The 18010-nt window shown below is 40.7% G+C and overlaps 1 protein-coding gene across 1 annotated transcript in view; it reads right to left on the bottom strand.

The window, feature by feature from the left end:
• Positions 1–18010, bottom strand: part of PSD (pleckstrin and Sec7 domain containing) — a gene marked incomplete at both ends in the record, with an annotated part of 230222 nt that overhangs the window by 48218 nt on the left and 163994 nt on the right. The window contains one exon of the mRNA XM_083363338.1: positions 6856–7034. Within this exon, the coding sequence (XP_083219464.1) occupies positions 6856–7034 (179 nt within the window). The remainder of the gene's footprint in view (positions 1–6855; positions 7035–18010) is intronic.

The following is an 18010-nucleotide window of genomic DNA, read 5'->3' as shown; positions in this document are numbered from 1 at the left end:
GACGACTCAGGACACCAGGGTTCAGCATTCCAACTCTTTATTGATGTAGTACAGACTGGGCGAACAAAGGGGCAACTGCCCCACTTATATATACTTGGTATACTTGGAGCCAATCCCATTATCTGGATTTCCCGCCAAAGACTACCCTGCCAATCCGGACAGGGCACCCTGCCACCTGGTGGTGTCAGTGGCTTATATCTATGTAACATCTCCTATATATTGATTTGTGCTTAGATTGTAAGCCGCCCTGAGTCTTCGGAGAAGGGTGGGATATAAATGGGATTAAAATAAATAAATAAATAAAATATACATGACTTCCGGTGGCTCCGCGGTGCCGGAGACAGCCTTCCCGGGCTGCCCGCGGCTCAGCTGTGTGATTTTCGCCCGAAACAGCGCCGATCAGCTGTTCGGGCGAATTTGAAGCCCCCTCCTCGGGAGAAGAGGAGGGGGTGAGGCCCCAGGTAGGGGTCGAGTTCTCCGGGGCCGCCTGAGCTTGCAGCTTGGGCGGCCGAAGGATCGAACTCCCCCGTAGCCTGGGTCGCTCCCAGCTGGCCAGCGCCTCTGCTCCTGACTTCATGGAGCGGAGCCAGGCGTCTGCGACCACCCCTGCCTGAAGGAAGGACTATGGAGCAATAAGAGCAGGCAGAGCGGTACAAGAGGAAAAGGTGAAGAGGATTATTTTATTTTACTCTCGAGCTTGATGGTTTTTTTAAATTTAAAGTGAAAGTGCGTCACAATTGAAAGTAAAAGATGGCGGCTAAACCTCCCCCTAAAACTCTTCGGAGTGCTGGAACTTCTCCGGTGCAACAATCTTCATTACAGGCGTTGCATCCTCCTGATGTATTGACACCGAAGGACTTACGAGATGCTCTGGAAAAACATGCCCAGGTAATTTTGGAAGCAATGTCTGATAAATTTGCACAGATGGAGGAGAAATTGAAGAAGTTGGAGGAGAGAATGGAGGAGAGGATGGAACAGAAGTTCAGTGTGATGAAGGTAGACATTTTGTCTTCAGTGTATAAAGTGGCTGAATGTGTGGAAGATTTGGAGGAAAAAGTGGAAGATTTGACTCAAAAGAATGCTATATTAGAAGCAAAAGTATTGGAGAATGAAGATTTAAGAGACAAATTGGATAGAGAATTGAGTCTTGCTCAATATTTCCAGATGCAGTTTGCTATTAGAATCAGAGGTTTAAAGGAGAATATTAAGGAAGATCTAAAGCAGCTGGTTTCTGAGGCTCTCGAAGTGGTATTGAACCAGCCAGCATCTGAAATAAAAGGAGGCATGGATAAAGTGTTTCGTGTGAACTCATGGATTGCTAGACAGAGAAAGTTGCCTAGAGATGTGGTGGTTTATTTTGCAAAAAGGGAAATTAGAGATGAAGTTATACGAGCTGCCTATGATACTAAAGTCGTGATTGCTGGTCAAGAAGTTCTGGTTCTAAAAGAAATTCCTCCAAAGATTTTAAGGAGAAGGAAGGATTTTACATTTCTTGTGCAAGAGCTCAAGCAACGAGATATAAGGTTCAGATGGGAGATCCCAGCTGGGTTGATGGTGATGCATGAAGGTAAAAGGTACCGTCTGGTTACTGTGATGCAAGCACATGATTTTTACAATAATGTTTTAAAAGCAACCCCATTAACACTTCTGGAAGCTGCAAAGGGATCTGGAGAAGGAGAACATCAAGAGGCTGAAGATGGACAGACAGAGGAGAATGGTGCTGGAGGAGATCAAGATATAACACCTTTGGATGATCCCAGAGAACAGAGGGTGACGCGTGCTGCTTTAAAACGATCAAAAAAGATAAAAGAACAAGATCAGCAGAAGTCTATGGAACTTTCACAACGTACTTACAGCCAAGTAGTGGGAGGTGGGAAAAGATTTGGGTGAGGAATGTAAAATTTACACAAGTTTGAAATCTAAGAGAGAATTTTTACAAAATGTTTTATAGATGGTATTTAGATTTTAAAAAGCTAAGTATGTATCTGAATTATTAGCCTAAAAGTTGGAGGTGCAGTGATGAAGACGCAATATATTTTCATATATGGTGGACTTGTAAAAAGGCTAAGGCTTTTTGGATAAAAGTCTGGTGGAACACACTAAGTTGTTGTTGAACTTAACTACGGCAGTAAGACTTTTGATAGGTTAGTACTGGAAAGAGGAACTGCCGACTATAGAAGAGTGGATTTTAAAGGTTTCCGACCTGGTTGAAATGGCGAAGATTTCGGCCTATTTGAAAGATTACTTGCAGGAACGTTATATTATGGAAGGGAGAAAATGGCTGTTTATCCAGAATAAGTATAGGGTTAAGAAGTTTTATATTTGAATAAGTCTTCTTTCTTTGTTTCTTTTTCTATATTATTATTATTATTTTTTTATATATATATATATTTAATACTACTAAGGTTTGTTTTATCCTATATAAGCTAGAGAGTGATAGATTTTAGAGTTTATGATTGTTAGTATATGGTTGTTTATGATTGTTTTTTTATATACCTTGTATTTAGCTCTGGGAAGTCGGGGGGAGGGGGGGAGGGGGGGAGGGAGAAGGGAGGGGGAGGGGGGATTTTTTTTTTTAAGGGAAAAATTGTATGTTAAAACTTTTCAATAAAAAAATAAAATAAAATATACATAACAGGTTAACTGGGTATTACAGAATGAGATAGAAAAGGTGCTCCAGATGGACATAATAGAACAAAGGGCAAATATATGTGTCCCAGGATATTATTGTGTTATCAATTAGAACTGTGTATATTCATTCTGGAGAGAGACATTCCCTGAGGATAGGCTCCAGCACAAGTCCAAAAGTTTGAAAGAATAAATCTTTGGTCTGGTGACTGACTCAAATTGGTTTCTGCATAATAGAACAATCTGTAAGTGACTGTTGTTCTCCCACTGTATTGGTGCCAAAGCTGGGTGGAGACATATGCTTTTGTATTGACTTCAGACAAATAAACAGAGTTTGATGGATACCTGATGCCCAGGATGGATGAGCTCCTGGATGGTCTAGGGAGAGTCAAGTATATATCCTCTTTGGATTTAATGAAGGATATTGGCAAATCCCACTGGAACACCAATCCAGAGAGAAAATGGCATTTGCCACGCCACAGGGCCTCCTTCAGTTTTTTAAAAATGCCATTTGGTCTACATGACCTTTATAAGGCTAATGAATAAAATCCTAATAGGTCAAGGTGTGTTGCCTATGTATATCATATACTCATCTATAGTAAGACCTGGGAGGAACAGCTTCATGACTGAAGAGAAATACTTGACACTCTGAGGAAAGCTGAGTTCACCCTCAACTCAGAAATATCTTTTAAGTTACCAGGGAATGTGAAACTTGTGGGTTTATGATTGGCAAGGGGGAGATCAAACCAGAATGGGGAAAGGTAGAAATGCTGAAATAGGTAGAATCCCCCCAAGACAAAGAAAGAAAGCTCTTTCCTGGGTTTGGCAGAATATTACCAAAGGTTTATCCCTCATTTCTCCACTACTGCCAAAACCCTTAATGAAAAAAACAGAAACCTCTCAAATATGATGGTCAGAAAAATGCTAGAAAGCATTTGAGAAGATAAAAGATGCCTTATATATGGGAAGTCAGTGACTGGATTTCTCCAAATCATTTGTGGGAACACGTTGGACAGGACAGCAAAATATCACTGTAGACTGTTGTGATATAGGAAGGATACAGAGATGCTATAGTACCCAGGTGTCAAACTTGATTGCATCAAGTGACGTATCGTGACTTTTCTGCCTTTGTGGAACTGGTTGGGCATGGCCTATGTGTGACTCATCTGGCCCACAGGCCGCCAGTTTGACACCCCTGCTATAGTAAATTGTGTGTACCAATCTTTGAGTTCTTGTGTGTGTGCTGCCTAGAGGCCAGGTGGGGTTGTGTTGGCTCTCTTGGTGTTTTAGAGCATGCTAACATGGGTATTTAGGGACATGGTGGCTCAGTGGGTTAGGACGCTGAGCTTGTCGATCAGAAGGTCAGCAGTTTGGCAGGTCAAATCCCGAGTGCCGCATAACAGAGTGAGTGCCTGTTACTCGTCCCAGCTTCTGCCAACCTAGCAGTTTGAAAGCACGTAAAAATGCAAGTAGAAAAATAGGGACCACTAAGGTGGGAAGGTAACAGCATTCAATGCGCCTTTGGCGTCTAGTCATGCTGGCCACATGACCACGGAGATGTCCTCGGACAAGCGCTGGTTCTTCGGCTTTGAAACGGGGATGAGCACTGGCCCCTAGAGTCGGAAACGACTAGCACTCATGTGCGGGGGAACCTTTACCTTTACCTAATATGGTTATATATAAAAGAAAGAACCCATGTCAGTCATAGAGACAACTTTGGATTTCTGGACCATGGTTTATATTACCTATAGGAAGAGCTTCTGGGAAGAGATGGGCTACACTTCACAAGGCCAGGAAGAATGTGTTTAATAAACATATGGCTCTGCTGATCCAAAGGGCATTAAACTAAAACTGGAGGGGGAAGGAGAGTAATCTGTAGGACCAAACTTAAAGCATAAATCTCAATAAATCAGACAATGAGGAAAGGAGTGGTGAATAGGATGGAGAGCTCAGATATATAATTATAAGGTGCAGGAAACAAATGCAGAGTCAACCATAAAGCGCTCAGATGCCTGTACACTAATGTTCAAAATATGGGGAATAAACAGGGAGAACCTGAAGTCCTGGTACATGAGGGCTGGTATAATATTACTATTACTGAAACTTGGTGGATGAAACCCATGATTGGAATATAATGCTAGGAGGATATACTTTGTTTAAAAGAAGAAGACCCAACAAAAGAGAACAAAAAGCTGCATTATATGTAAAGAATCACTGCACCTCTACAGAAGTAGCAAGGATGGAAAGCCTTCTTGAAAGTATTTGGGTGAATATTAGAAGAAAAAGAAATGGCATTGCTACTGGTGTGTACTATAGACTACCCAACCAAGCATAGAAAAGATGAACATTTTGCTAATTAGTTAAGTGAGGTATTCAGGAGGCACACTACAGGTAGTCCTCAACCTACGACCACAATTGAACCCAAAATTTATGTTGGTAAGTGAGAAATTTGTTAAGTGAGTTTTGCCCTATTTTATAATATTTCTTGCCATATTTGTTAAGTGAAACACCATAGTTGTCAAATTAGCAACACAGATGTTAAGTGAATCTGGCTTTCCCACTGACGTGCTTGTCAGAAGGTTGGAAAAGGTGATCACATGACCCAAGGACACTGCAACCGTCATAAATATGAGTCAGTTGTCAAGCATCCGAATGTAAGTCACTTGACTATTCAGATGCTGCAACGGTCGTAAGTATGAAAAACAGTCATAAGTCACTTCGGTGCCACTGTAACTTTGAACGGTCATTAAGTGAACTGTTGTAAGTCAAGGACTACTTGTACTATAATAACAGGAGACTTTAACTAGCCTGACATCAACTGGGAGACAAAAACCTGCAGCATTGGGAGATCAGCTTCCTGACATAATAGCTGACAACTCTGTCATCCAAAAGATTGAGGAGGGGTCAGCTATACAAGCAATCATCAACTTACAATCACAAATGAGCCCAAAATTTCTGCTGCTTAGTAAGATAATTGAGTTTTGTTTCATTCTGAATAATTTTTGCCACACAGTTGTTAAGCGAATCACTGAGTTTTTAGGTGGACAACTAAGGGAAATAGCTATGTTTAGCCTAAAAAATAGAAGGCTTAGGGATGACATGATAGCCACCTTCCAATACTTGAAGGGCTGTCTCAGAGAAGATGAGGTTGATTTATTGTCTGTAGCACCTGAGGGCAGGACAAGAAGCAATGGGTAGAAGCTCATCAAAAGGAGATCCAACCTGTAATTAAGGAGGATTTGTGAGAACAATTAATCAATGGAACAGCTTGTCTCCGGGAGTTGTGGGTGCTCCATTCGCTGGAGGTTTTCAAGAAGAGATTGGCCAGTCATTTTTCTGGAATGGTATAGGGCCTCCTGCTTCAGCAGGGGGTTGGACTAAAGGACCTCTGAGTCCCTTCCAACTCTGTTATTCTGTATTCTGTAATAATACTACATGGCAAGAAGCACGCAATGGTTGTGTTCATAGGGCCAGTACTCTTCAACATCTTCATAAACTATTTAGGTGATGGGATAGATAGGGAACTCATCAAACTCATCAAATTTGCAAATGAAACCAAACTGGGGGGGGATAGTCAACACTTTAGAAGATGAGCTAGCAGTGCTTTCTTCCTTATCACAGTGCCCCTGCAGAACTGCAAGGTAAAGCTGTAGACTGGAAATGCAGATATCAATCATATTTGTGTAAATAGAATGCCACAAAATGTCAGAAAAGCCATATTTCCAAGTACCAGGTTATGTGGCTAAAATCCAGAAGATATTTTAAATCAGGGAATGGGTCTCATAAACATATTTCTCTCTCTCTCCCTCTCGTTTTCCTTTATAGTTTTCTTTGTCTCTTTCTCCTCTTTCTCTTTCCCCTTTCTGTGGATGCTGTCCACATTTTCATCTGACATAGAATCCTGTTCATTGAGAAAGGGCTGCTCTTCCTTTTATGCATCACAATTTGCAATTAAAGAAAAAGGAGGTCAATGGATGCCAGAAGGCCCTAGGCCCCCAATGACCATGGGGGTGAAAAAGGAAGAAGTAAAAGAAATCCTGTCTTAAAGCAATTACAGGCTTAAAAGTTGACCCTTGTTAAAATAAGCCTCTCCTTCCTTACATCCCAAGTGGTATAATTCAGCAGGTAAAGGGGAATTATCCTTCTTGGAGCCTTAAAGAGCGCCCCCCCCCCCATGCCCTCCTGTTTCTCTCTCACTCACAAACATGCCACTACTCTAACACGTACTCTTTTTGCAATCTGGCTCAGCATGGCTCTTCCGCACCAGGAGACCGTGCTTGTACATAGCAATGCTGGGATCCTGTGAGAAGTCCAGGAAGGGGTTGCTGCTGCTGCTGATGCGTTTGATAGACTTTGAGTTGGGGTCTGCCAATTCCGAAAGGGATTTTCGCAACTCTTCTTCATCTCTAGAAGGGCAAAGAAGCATCAGAGATTCAGCTCTTCCAATTATTTGACATATATCATCAATATTCAGCCAAGACTTTGACATACTTGAGATTGAGAAGTACATACCTAAAAACCTGTTTAGTGAAGTGTCTGTTAAGGGACAGTATTTTAAGGATTCCAAAGGCCCAGATTATCTCTGATTTTCTCACTAATATGGAAAATTGTTATTATATAGGAAAAATGCCATGAACAAATATATATATATATATATATATATATATATATATATATATATATATATATATATATATATATATATATATATATATATTTGTTCATGGCATTTTTCCATATATATATATATACACACACATATACACACACACACACACACACACACACACACACACACACACAAATATATATACTGTATATATGTGCATTAAATGTTTGTTAAGTATTTAGAATGCACTTGCTTGGTCCCAGACACGGGACAAATCTTATTTCCTGTTTCAGCCTAGCCCAAAGCCATCTACAGGCATGACTGCATGCAGCGTGACAAGGCTTACGTGCCTAACAATTGATAAGTGCCAAACAGCTGCTAGGCGCGACTTTTAAAAATAAACCAGAGACCAGCCTTTCCAACAAAGCCGCAATGACTATGATTATACACGAGCGAGCTTGTCACGAGTAGGCCACACCCACATTCCACAATTTGACCATTATTATTACCATATGTACTGACTCCCTTATCGTTCAGCCCTTGCTCTGATGATGTCAACAGCTTGTTGACGAAAGCTCAGCAATAAATATTTTTTTTCTTATATTCCGGAGTTCATCGTTTTTATTTGTACTGATTTCAAATGTCTACACCTGGGATTCCATTTTTTAAAATGTATTTTATACACACACACACACACAAACATATTATTGATTTTTTAACACAGCATAAATCACTCAATAATTAGTAAACTGTGTTGTCTGGGTAACATTTGTGGCGGTGGCGGCACAAGCCTCACACAGATGCCGCCATCACTGAGAGCCTTGTGTGCATGCTTGCAGCCCCGTTTTGCCCCATTTTACGAATTTCTCTTGCCATGTTTGTTCGGTGAATCCCTGCAGTTGTTAAGTTAGTCCCAGAGTTGTTTAACTGAATCCAGCTTGACTTTGCTTCTCAGAAGGTCACAAAAGGCAATCACGGGATCTCCCTGGGCCAATGCAACTTGCAAGCAGCATGTTTTCCGCAACCAAATGAGCTGGGCAGGAACCCAAGATCGGCATGTGCAGGTATAGCTGGCCCACACTTCTGGGCGGCTCCTCAGAAGCGTGGCTCAGCTGTAGCTGCAGACACTGATCCTAGGCTCCTACCCAGTTCACTTGCTTGCGCTTCTGGAAAATATGCTAACTGAAAGTCCAGGATCAGTGCCGGGCTACAGCTGATCTGTGCTTCTGGGTGGCTGTATCAGCTGTAGCCCCCAGTACAATTAGCTAGGGCTCATGTACCACCAGCCAGGTGTTTGCGTACCATTGGTGGTACGCGTACCACCAGTTGAAAAGCCCTGTTTTAGAGACCGGGTGCCCAAACTGCAACCCAAAACCCACTTATTTATAGCTGGGTGCCAGGTGGGATGTGGCCCACTGGGTAGGCGTCGCTGTGGGTGGGTGTGGCAGACTGGGTGGATGTGGCCAAAGTGGGCATGGTCACGTCGATGGTGCTGGTGGGGAGGGACACCTGTGGGTACCAGGTGGGGTTGGGGGAGATCCAGGGGGTCTCTGGCATGTGGGGCGGTGGGCAGGAGGCTCATTCAGCAGGGAGAAGTGAGGCAAGGCACCAACGGCCCCTGCACACAGAGGCCAGTGAGGGCATGGCGGCTGAGGGTGTCTGTCAGCAGCCACAGCCTGCCGGCTCCTCGACCAGCGTATTCTGGGTCTCTCCAGGCCACTGCCAGCAGTTCAGAGAAGCCACCTCTGAGCTGGACAGCTGGCTGACAGCTGAGGAAGCAATGCAGTGGGTCGTGCCTGGGAAAAGGAGAGCATGTGAGGCTAGGAGGGATGGGATGGGGGGGAGAGAAACCAGCCGTGCCGGGATGCATCTGGTCACGTGGGACCTTGGGTGGCTGGTTGAAGAGTGACGGTTGTCATCTGAGTGCCACCTCTGGCATGTGTGCCATAGGTTCACCACCAGTGTTATATGGTATATCCAAAATAACAATATGAGGGAGATATTATGTTTCATAAAAGAGCAAAACCATGCAATCCATCAGTATGAATTCTATCATATAGCAGGCATGCAAGTGACCATCATTTCCAGCTCAAAACTGTCACCCAAAATGATAGTATCATATAGAATGTTAAAACAAGAGTGTTTTATTTACTATAGGTAGTCCTTGACTTACAACAGAACTGAGCCCAAAATTTCTGTTGCTAAGCAAGACAGTTGTTAAGCAAGTTTGTGCATTGGTTATAGAGGGCTTAATGGAGTGTGCATGGAGAATGTTTACCCCTTGCCCCTAATGAAGGACATGCAAGCCCACCTAGCCAATGGCAAGATATTTACTAAGCTGGACTTACAATAGGCTTATTATTGTGTGAGGATAAAAGAGGGGGATGAATGGAAGACAGCTTTTAACTGCTAACAGGGGAGCTTCCAATTTAGAGTCCTCTCATTTGACCTACAAGACACCCCTGCTATTTCCATGCAACTAATAAATGAGATCCTACACAAGCACCTGTACAAAGGGGTGCTGGTGTATTTAGATGGCATTTTAATTTACACTGAAACCATGGCTGAGCGTGTGAAGTTGGTGAAGGCGATGCTCAAGAAATTAAAAGCTGCCAAGCTGTACACCAAACTATCCAACTGCAAATTCCACTAAAGCAAAATAGACTATTTAGGTTATCGCATTTTGCACAATAGAATTGAGATGGACCCCCGCAAAAGGTTAAGTGGTATTGGATTAGGCCCCACCCCGATCCAGGAATCAACTGCAAAATTTCTTAGGCTTTGCAAACTTCTACCTCCAGTTCATCCCATCTTTTGCTTAAGTGGCATTTCCCATCACCAATCTTTGAAAAACAAATGGGGAGGACAAACCTAAACCCAGCCAGCCCTGAAATGAACTACTGAATGTCAGGCAGCATTCCAGAAACTTAAATGGTGGTTTGCAGCGGAGCCCATTCTGAAACATCTAGACCTGAATGAGCCATTTGTCATTCAGACTGATGCTAGTGATGTAGCTGTGGGGGCTGTACTATTACAGAGAAATGAGTGGAAGTCAGCTACAACCCTGTGCTTATCTCTAGAAAGCTGTCAGAAACTGAACAAAGGTAGGCGGTATGGAAGAGGTTTATGCGGTGTGCTGGGCACTTCTGATCTGGAGATATTTCCTCGAAGAGAGCAAAGTGCCCTTTGAGGTATGGACTGATCAAAGCACTGAAAACCCTGCAGAAGCTATCCCCCAAGAAAGTCTGTTGGGTGAAGTACTTTAATTGCTTCTATTTTACCCTATGCTACTTCCGGGGGAGGGGGGAATCTTCCTAGAAGATGCTTTATCATGAATGCCTCAATATAATTGCTTTAAAGCAGGTGTGATCTTGTCTTGCCAGCTGGCTGCCCCAGTAACCACCCAAGCACAGGCTAAGGAAAATGAATTAACTGCGGCCCTTAAAGCTGCATTAAAGGAAGACACTTGGTTTCAATGCCACGTAAATGAGTGCTCGGTTTGAGACGGAGCGGCCTGGGTGGGGCTAAGTTACTCATGTCAAAGAGCCAAAGACTGGTGGTGTTGGGGAAAAGTCATGATTCTAAAACCAATGGACATTTTGGGTTTGTTAAAACTTTATACCTTGTTAAGCAGTAGTTCTGGTGGCCATCACTGAAAAAGACATTAAGAGCTATGTGGCAAGTTGTCCCATATGCACTTCAGCCAAGCGGTGGCAAGGGAAAACCCCAGGACTCCTTCAAACCATAGCAGAGCCATCAGCACCACGAAGAGAGATCTCCATGGATTTCATAGTAGAACTCACTGAAAGTGAGGAAATATTCTTATATGAGTGATAACTGATTTGTTATCAAAACAGGTGCATTTTGTCCCATGTCAAAAGATCCCTTCCACACATGCACAAGCGAAACTGTTTGTACAACATATTTACTGACTACACGGTGGCCCCCAATGCATCATCTCAGACAGGAGGGTGAAGTTCACCTCCCAGTTCTGGTGAGCATTTTTAAACCTTCTTGGTACCAACCAGGGGCTTAGCTCCAGTCACCACCCCCAAATGAACAGGAGTATGTGAATGTAGGAACTCAATACTGGAGCAATACTTGAGGTGCTACATTAACTATCAACAAGATAACTGGACTGACCTACCGCCTTTTCATAGTAACACTGGATTCACTCCCTTGAGGGTGGCTACAGGACAAAATTTCAGCCCGATGCCTGAATTACCACTGAGTGGCTCCCCTTTGTCTTCCTTGAAGGAATGGGTCACTCAACTTGCAATAAGTGGCCTGTTGTAAGGGAAATCTTTAGAAGAGGCTCATGACGTGTAGAAAAAGCAAGTTGACAAAAAACGTGTGGAACCTAAAGCCTTCAACATCGGAGATCACATCTATCTGTTCACCCGCTACATAGTCTCTGCAACCATCAAAGAAGTTAGGGCCCAAATATGTGGGGACCTTCCCTGTGAAAGGCGTAATTAATCCAGTAACTGTAGAATTAGACCTGCCCATGTCCCTTCAGTGGGTCCATCCTGTATTCCATTGTAGCTTGTTAAAACTCAGGTTAAGCAAGGTCCTTCCTTAGACCAGAACCTCTCCCACCCCCAAGCCATTAATGATTGAGAATGAGCAACATTTTGAGGTTCGTAGTATTATGGATTTTTGTAGACCCTGCGGAAATTTCCAATACCTAGCTTTCTGGAAGGCTGGGTTGACTACTGCCATATTAGGGCTCCTAAACTTGTTAAACACTTTCATAATCAATATTCTGAAGTTTCTTTTCTAACTTTTTCTCTCCGTTTTTTTTCCTGCAGGGAGATTGTCCTCCACCATCATTGATGGGTAAGTTCAAGGTTATGGGGGATGGATGACAGATGGACTTAGAATCGTATCTTTTAATTTTTTGAAATAATTTTCCTGATGAGAAAGTGGCACTGGCACTTAACCCTTGCTAGATAAAGCAAGATAATGGGATGTCTATGGAGATTTTTAATTATCCAGGTCATGGTTGTTCCAAAAGTGCTTTTTAAAAGGCAATTGGACTTTCATGTTTTTTTCCTGAATATATTTTGCTTCTCATCCAAGTTCAGTTCTTCTCAGAACTAGTTTTCTAGTTCTCAGAATTCAGAATAATTTTGAAAACTCAGAATGTTTTCATGAAAACCCCCCAAGAAAGTTGGATACTAGAGTTGGACACTAGAGGGAGGTAGAGGATAACATAAGATTGGAAAAATATTCTAAGGATTTTTTTTTCATGGAATGCCAAGAAAAGTTTATGAAGATTTTTGACAAATGGTGTTTGAAATTCTCAGAAATGATTGATAAACAATTAAGGATGCAATAGAAGAAGAACAAGATATTCTGGATAAGTCTGAAATTAATCTGGATATAAATGTGACAAGAAGAGGGATGCAGAAAAGGATGTATTACAATTTCAAATGAAACAGGATGATGCTTTAATGTCTACAGAAGATATACAACTATTAAACTACAAGAGACTTGGATGATTTTTTTCACTGGACATAGAAAAGAGATAGGTTGTGGCTTCCTGTTCCAGTTTCAGTGAGGCGGTTGGAGAACCTGATCCTCTGGCTGAAATTTCTTTTTGTTGGGGACCCTAAGGGGCCAGAATCCACCCTGGAGGGGTGGACTGAAGTAAGGAAATTCCAGGGACCTAGGAGAGACAGCGGTCTCTCCAAATAGCCCAAGAGAACCCTCCCAAAAACCAACAGAAGAAAAGGTTGGCTAACATCATGTCCAGTCATAGCCGAAATATCAACGGGAAGTCAAAAGTGATCAAATAAGTGAATAATAAACAGCATGCTTGAATCTGGGTAAGAATATTGATTTTCTATATCCTACCTACTTTTCCTGAAGAAGAAATCCCCAAGATAAGATCTCCAAAGAAAGAGGGGGGAGGGAGATTTCGTTCCTTCCCTTTTGTTTGGCGGCGACTTTTTTACTACTTGGAGAAGGAAAACAACTAAAGACATGATAAATGATTAAATACTGACACCTGCTGGCGGATGAAGATTTCTTTTTCCTTCTTTTCCTTTGTCTTTGAACTCTTAGAATGCACCTGTGTAAACAATAACACAGTTGAAGCAATGAATACATTACTAAAAGAAACGTGATGAGCGACAATTTCAAAGGACAATGACTTTAAACTACATAGAGATTCAGAATAATTTCGAGAGTATGAATCAACTTATTCTCAACTTAATTTCACTCCAAGAAACTTATCAGGAAAACATAGCAGAGAATTGAAATGCTTACTTTACAAAAGGAAACATACAATTAGCAGGAAAACTTCCAAAGCACAATGACTTTAAACTACAAGATAATGCAGAAGAACCTTGAGAGTATGAACCAATTTATTTTTAACTTAATTTCACTTCAAGAACTCCCTCAGGAAAAGATAGCAGAGATGATTAACTGTAACTCTGAGGAAAGAGGCTGGAGGATGGAACTATATAAAATAAAAAATCATGACTTAATTCAAATGGGAAATATTTTAAGAGATGGATTTTACCGGAAAGAATACTTCAAAAAGAAACATTTGTTTGAATATGGTTGAACAATGGGGAAATCTTGAAATATATACTCTTAGAGGGAAACTTTTTTGTTTGTTTTTCTTTTTCTTCCTCTTAATTAATATAATTGTGTCTTTTTTTTCCTTTTCCTTTTTTGTTTTATTCTTCTAAGTTGAAATGATTTAAACAGGAATAAAATATAAAAGATATGTTTTAAATGAGTTTTAGAGGACTAGATGATTAGAAATTTTAAAGCTTAAATAGATTAAATATATTTTTAGCATAGGTTGAGAAGAGTGGAAATTGAGGGAATGGATGTATATTGAATTGGAAGAAATATATATGTCTTCCTCTTTTTTCTCTATTTTTTCTTTTCTCTTTTTAACTCTGTATTTGTCTTTTTTCTGTTTCTTTATTAAGAAATATAAAAGCATAGAGGGTCTATATGAAAAAACAGAATTAAATTTATAAATGTAAATATAGCTGAATGTTGAAATGATTGTTATCTGTAAGAACATTTAGAATGTTGAGGGAGAAATAAGCTGTCCTTGCTTTTTGTTGTTTTTTTCTTTTTAATACTTTTTCTCATTGATTGGGAAATATAAAAGTACAAGAGGATCTGCATGAAGGGAGAAAAAAAATGAAATCCATCAATGTAAATATAGTTGAGTGTTAAAAAAAGATTATTTGTAAATATTTTTGTTTCGGGGGAAAATAAGCTGAAATAAATATAGTGACAGGATTTATGATAAGGCAACTAAAACGATATATAGGATTATTGAAACTATATATTTAACTGTTGTTTAAATAAATAAAACTGTTTCAATCTAATGCTTTGCGAGGAACAATACGTTAGGGATACGGGAAATCAAATGAAATTAACAGATGGAATATAGATTATAGAAATTAATTGTTAAAGATTGTTTTATAAATGTTACCCAGACAACATTCTGTTTTACAATGATCTATGTTACGTTAAAGAAAAAAATTCTAATAAAATATATATACAGAAGAGATAGGTTGTAAGGACTTTCTGAGAAGTGACAAAAATTGGCTTATTTGATCAAAGATAAAGAGATAATTAGGGACGCGGTGGCTCAGTGGCTTAGGACGCTGAGCTTGTCGATCAGAAGGTCGGCAGTTTGGCTGGTCAAATCCTGAGTGCTGCGTAACAGAGCGAGCGCCTGTTACTCGTCCCAGCTTCTGCCAACCTAGCAGTTCGAAAGCACGTAAAATTGTAAGTAGAAAAATAGGGACAACTACGGTGGGAAGGTAACAGCGTTCCGTGCGCCTTTGGTGTCTAGTCATGCCGGCCACATGACCATGGAGACGTCCTCGGACAAGCGCTGGCTCTTCGGCTTTGAAACGGAGATGAGCACCGGCCCCAAGAGTCGGAAACGACTAGCACGCATGTGCGGGGGAACCTTTACCTTTTTAAGAGATAATTAGTTGTTTTACTAATTACTAACGATTATTTACTAATTATTCATTATTATTACTAATTACTAAATATTTACTGGACTTTTGCTGACAAGGAATGAAAAACAACAATTTTGGATTGTGTTTTTAGTTGAAAAATTAGATACAGGGTGAAGAGAGTTAAGGTTGCAACTTAAGATATGGCAATAAATATAATTGTGCATATTTGCTGGGATGGAGGAATCTTTTTTCTTTATCACACTTTTTTCTTTTATACTGTTGTAGTTTGTATATTTTTTATTCCTTATATAGTACTTTAATAACATTATTTGAAAAAAATCACTCTGAAGTTCTCGGGCTCCCTATCATCATGGAATAAGGTAAAAGGTAATGGAATAGCCATAGGGGGAAAAAAATCTTCACCAGGTTTTAATGATCATAAGTTCTGTGATACTGAGGTAACCTAGCAATCCATCTGGGTAATCCGATACTGATTATAAAAGAAAGCTTGAGGGAAGAGAATTCCAAAACCCCCTCTTTCACCCCATCAAGGTTCATCTCAAAGAGGGACTTCTCACATCCTTTTATGGCCTGGCCAGCACAGGAAAGATTTGGATATTTAAGGTCTGAATGAATGAGAGTCAATGGTGGGATTCAAATATGTGAACAACTGGTTCTCTTTGTGGATGCTGCTTCCTACATTACTGGTAGTCTTCAACTTGGGACCATAATGGAACCTCATAATTATAATTGTAAATTGTTATGGTGGTGAAGCCGATCGTTTTGTGATCAAACCCAATTTTACAACCTTTTTTGCAGCCATCATAAGGTGAACGCTGTGGCCCTTCTGCAAACCCATTGTTTGCTATGTGGCATTTTTACTGGTTTTCAACAAAAATGTAAATTGCAGACATGTGACTGTGGGACACTGCAAATGGGTATAAATGGGGCCAGTTGCAGAAAACCTGAAAAAGCGATTCCTAACTTTGGAACCAGATTGTAAGTACCATTTGGGGGATCTGCTTTAATTCTGAACAGTCGCAAGGGTTACCTGTACTGATAATACTTGAGTAATGTTCACTGATACGTGACCCTTAGTTGAATGTAGTTTCTGCATGCTGCTGAAGTATGCTTCTCTTTACAGACTTTTTTATAGTTATAGTCTGATTGGCTGCAGTAACTATCACATATCAAGTATTGTGAACATTTCTTTGGATTAGTATATTAGTTTAATACAATTTTCATCCAAGTTTGCCTTTTTAAATATTCTCTATTTCATCAGTCATTTTCACATCTCCAGAAAAATATACAAGGAAATCATTACTTCCTACACTGATCTTGGAAAACTTCCCAGCTACAAAGAGAAACAATATTTGAAAACTATTCTTAAATCCAAAGAGGAAAATTTACATATACTATGTATATATATTATTACTAAACTTTCTCAGTTCCTATTTTTATCTATCTCATATTGAAATCTTGACAAAGTCTCTTCCCTTAGACAATTCATTCCTCACTGGGTTCATTCACATACAATACAGGTAGACCTCAATTTACAACCATTTGTTTATGACCATTTGAAGTTACAACAATGCTGAAAAAAGTGACCTATGACCATTTTTCCACACTTACAACTGTTGCAATATCCATAAGGTCACATGATCAAAATTTGGGCACTTGGCAAGAGGCATGTATTATATAACACTTGCAGTGTCCCCGGGTCATGCAATCACCTTTTACAACTTTCTGGCAAAGAAAGTTAGCATGGGGAAGCCATATTTACTTAATAACCATGTTACTTACTTAACAACTGCAGTGACTCACTTAACAACTGTGGCAAGAAAGATTGTAAAATGGTGCAAAACTCACTGAACAACTGTTAGCAATGGACATTTCGGGTTCAACTGTGGTCGTAATTTGAGGACTACCAATAGTAACTTTTGCCGTGCTTTCCTTCTGTCCTATTCTTCTGTCCTGGAAGGGAGATGACTCCTGTTGTCCTCCCTTTGCCATTTGGAATAAGACTACCTGTACAGACTACCTGCTACCTGTACAGATGGACAAATATTTAACTATTTAATTATTGAAATTAACATAATTTCCCAACACACACACACACACACACACACACACACACACACACACACACACAATCTTAGCTTAGCTTAGAATCAACTACCAGGGTGCTGATTGTGATACAGAACACTCCTTGGTGTGCAGCAAAATAAAACTGAAAACAAAGAGATTGCATCATTTGAAGAAGGAAGACCACGAATTGACATCAGCAAGACCCAAATCAGGGCAATTTGCACAAGCACTCAAGAAAACTCTCCCAGGCCCAGCTAAAGCAAGCGCATCTGAACGATGGGAATATTTCAAGAATGCTGTTTATAACACCGCCTTGTCAGTATTTGGTAAAGAGATCAGAAAGACAGCAGATTGGTTTGAAGCCCATTTGGAGGAGCTGATGCCAGCCATAGAGGAAAAAAGGAGAGCTCTAACTGCATATAAAGCCTTTTCCAGTGAGCACAACCTACAGGTTCTGCGAGCTGAGCTGCTCGTAGCAAAGTCAAACAGACCACCAGGTGATGTGCTAATGACTATTGGCTGCAGCTTTGCTCTTGGATCCAGATAGCAGCTGACACAGGCAACATAAAGGGGATGTATGATGGCATCAAGCAGGCCTTAGGTCCAACACAGAAGAAATCTGCCCCTCTGAAATCTGCTACAGGTGAGGTTATCCAGGACCGAGCACAGCAGATGGCACTCTGGGTGCAGCATTACTCTGAGTTATATTCCAGAGAAAATGGGGTAACTGAAAAAG

The sequence above is a fragment of the Vipera ursinii genome (assembly GCF_947247035.1).
Source record: "Vipera ursinii genome assembly, chromosome: 5".
Taxonomy (NCBI): Eukaryota; Metazoa; Chordata; class Lepidosauria; order Squamata; family Viperidae; genus Vipera; species Vipera ursinii.
The sequence above is the reverse complement of the archived record's forward strand: the minus strand, read 5'-3'. Positions and strand labels throughout refer to the sequence as shown.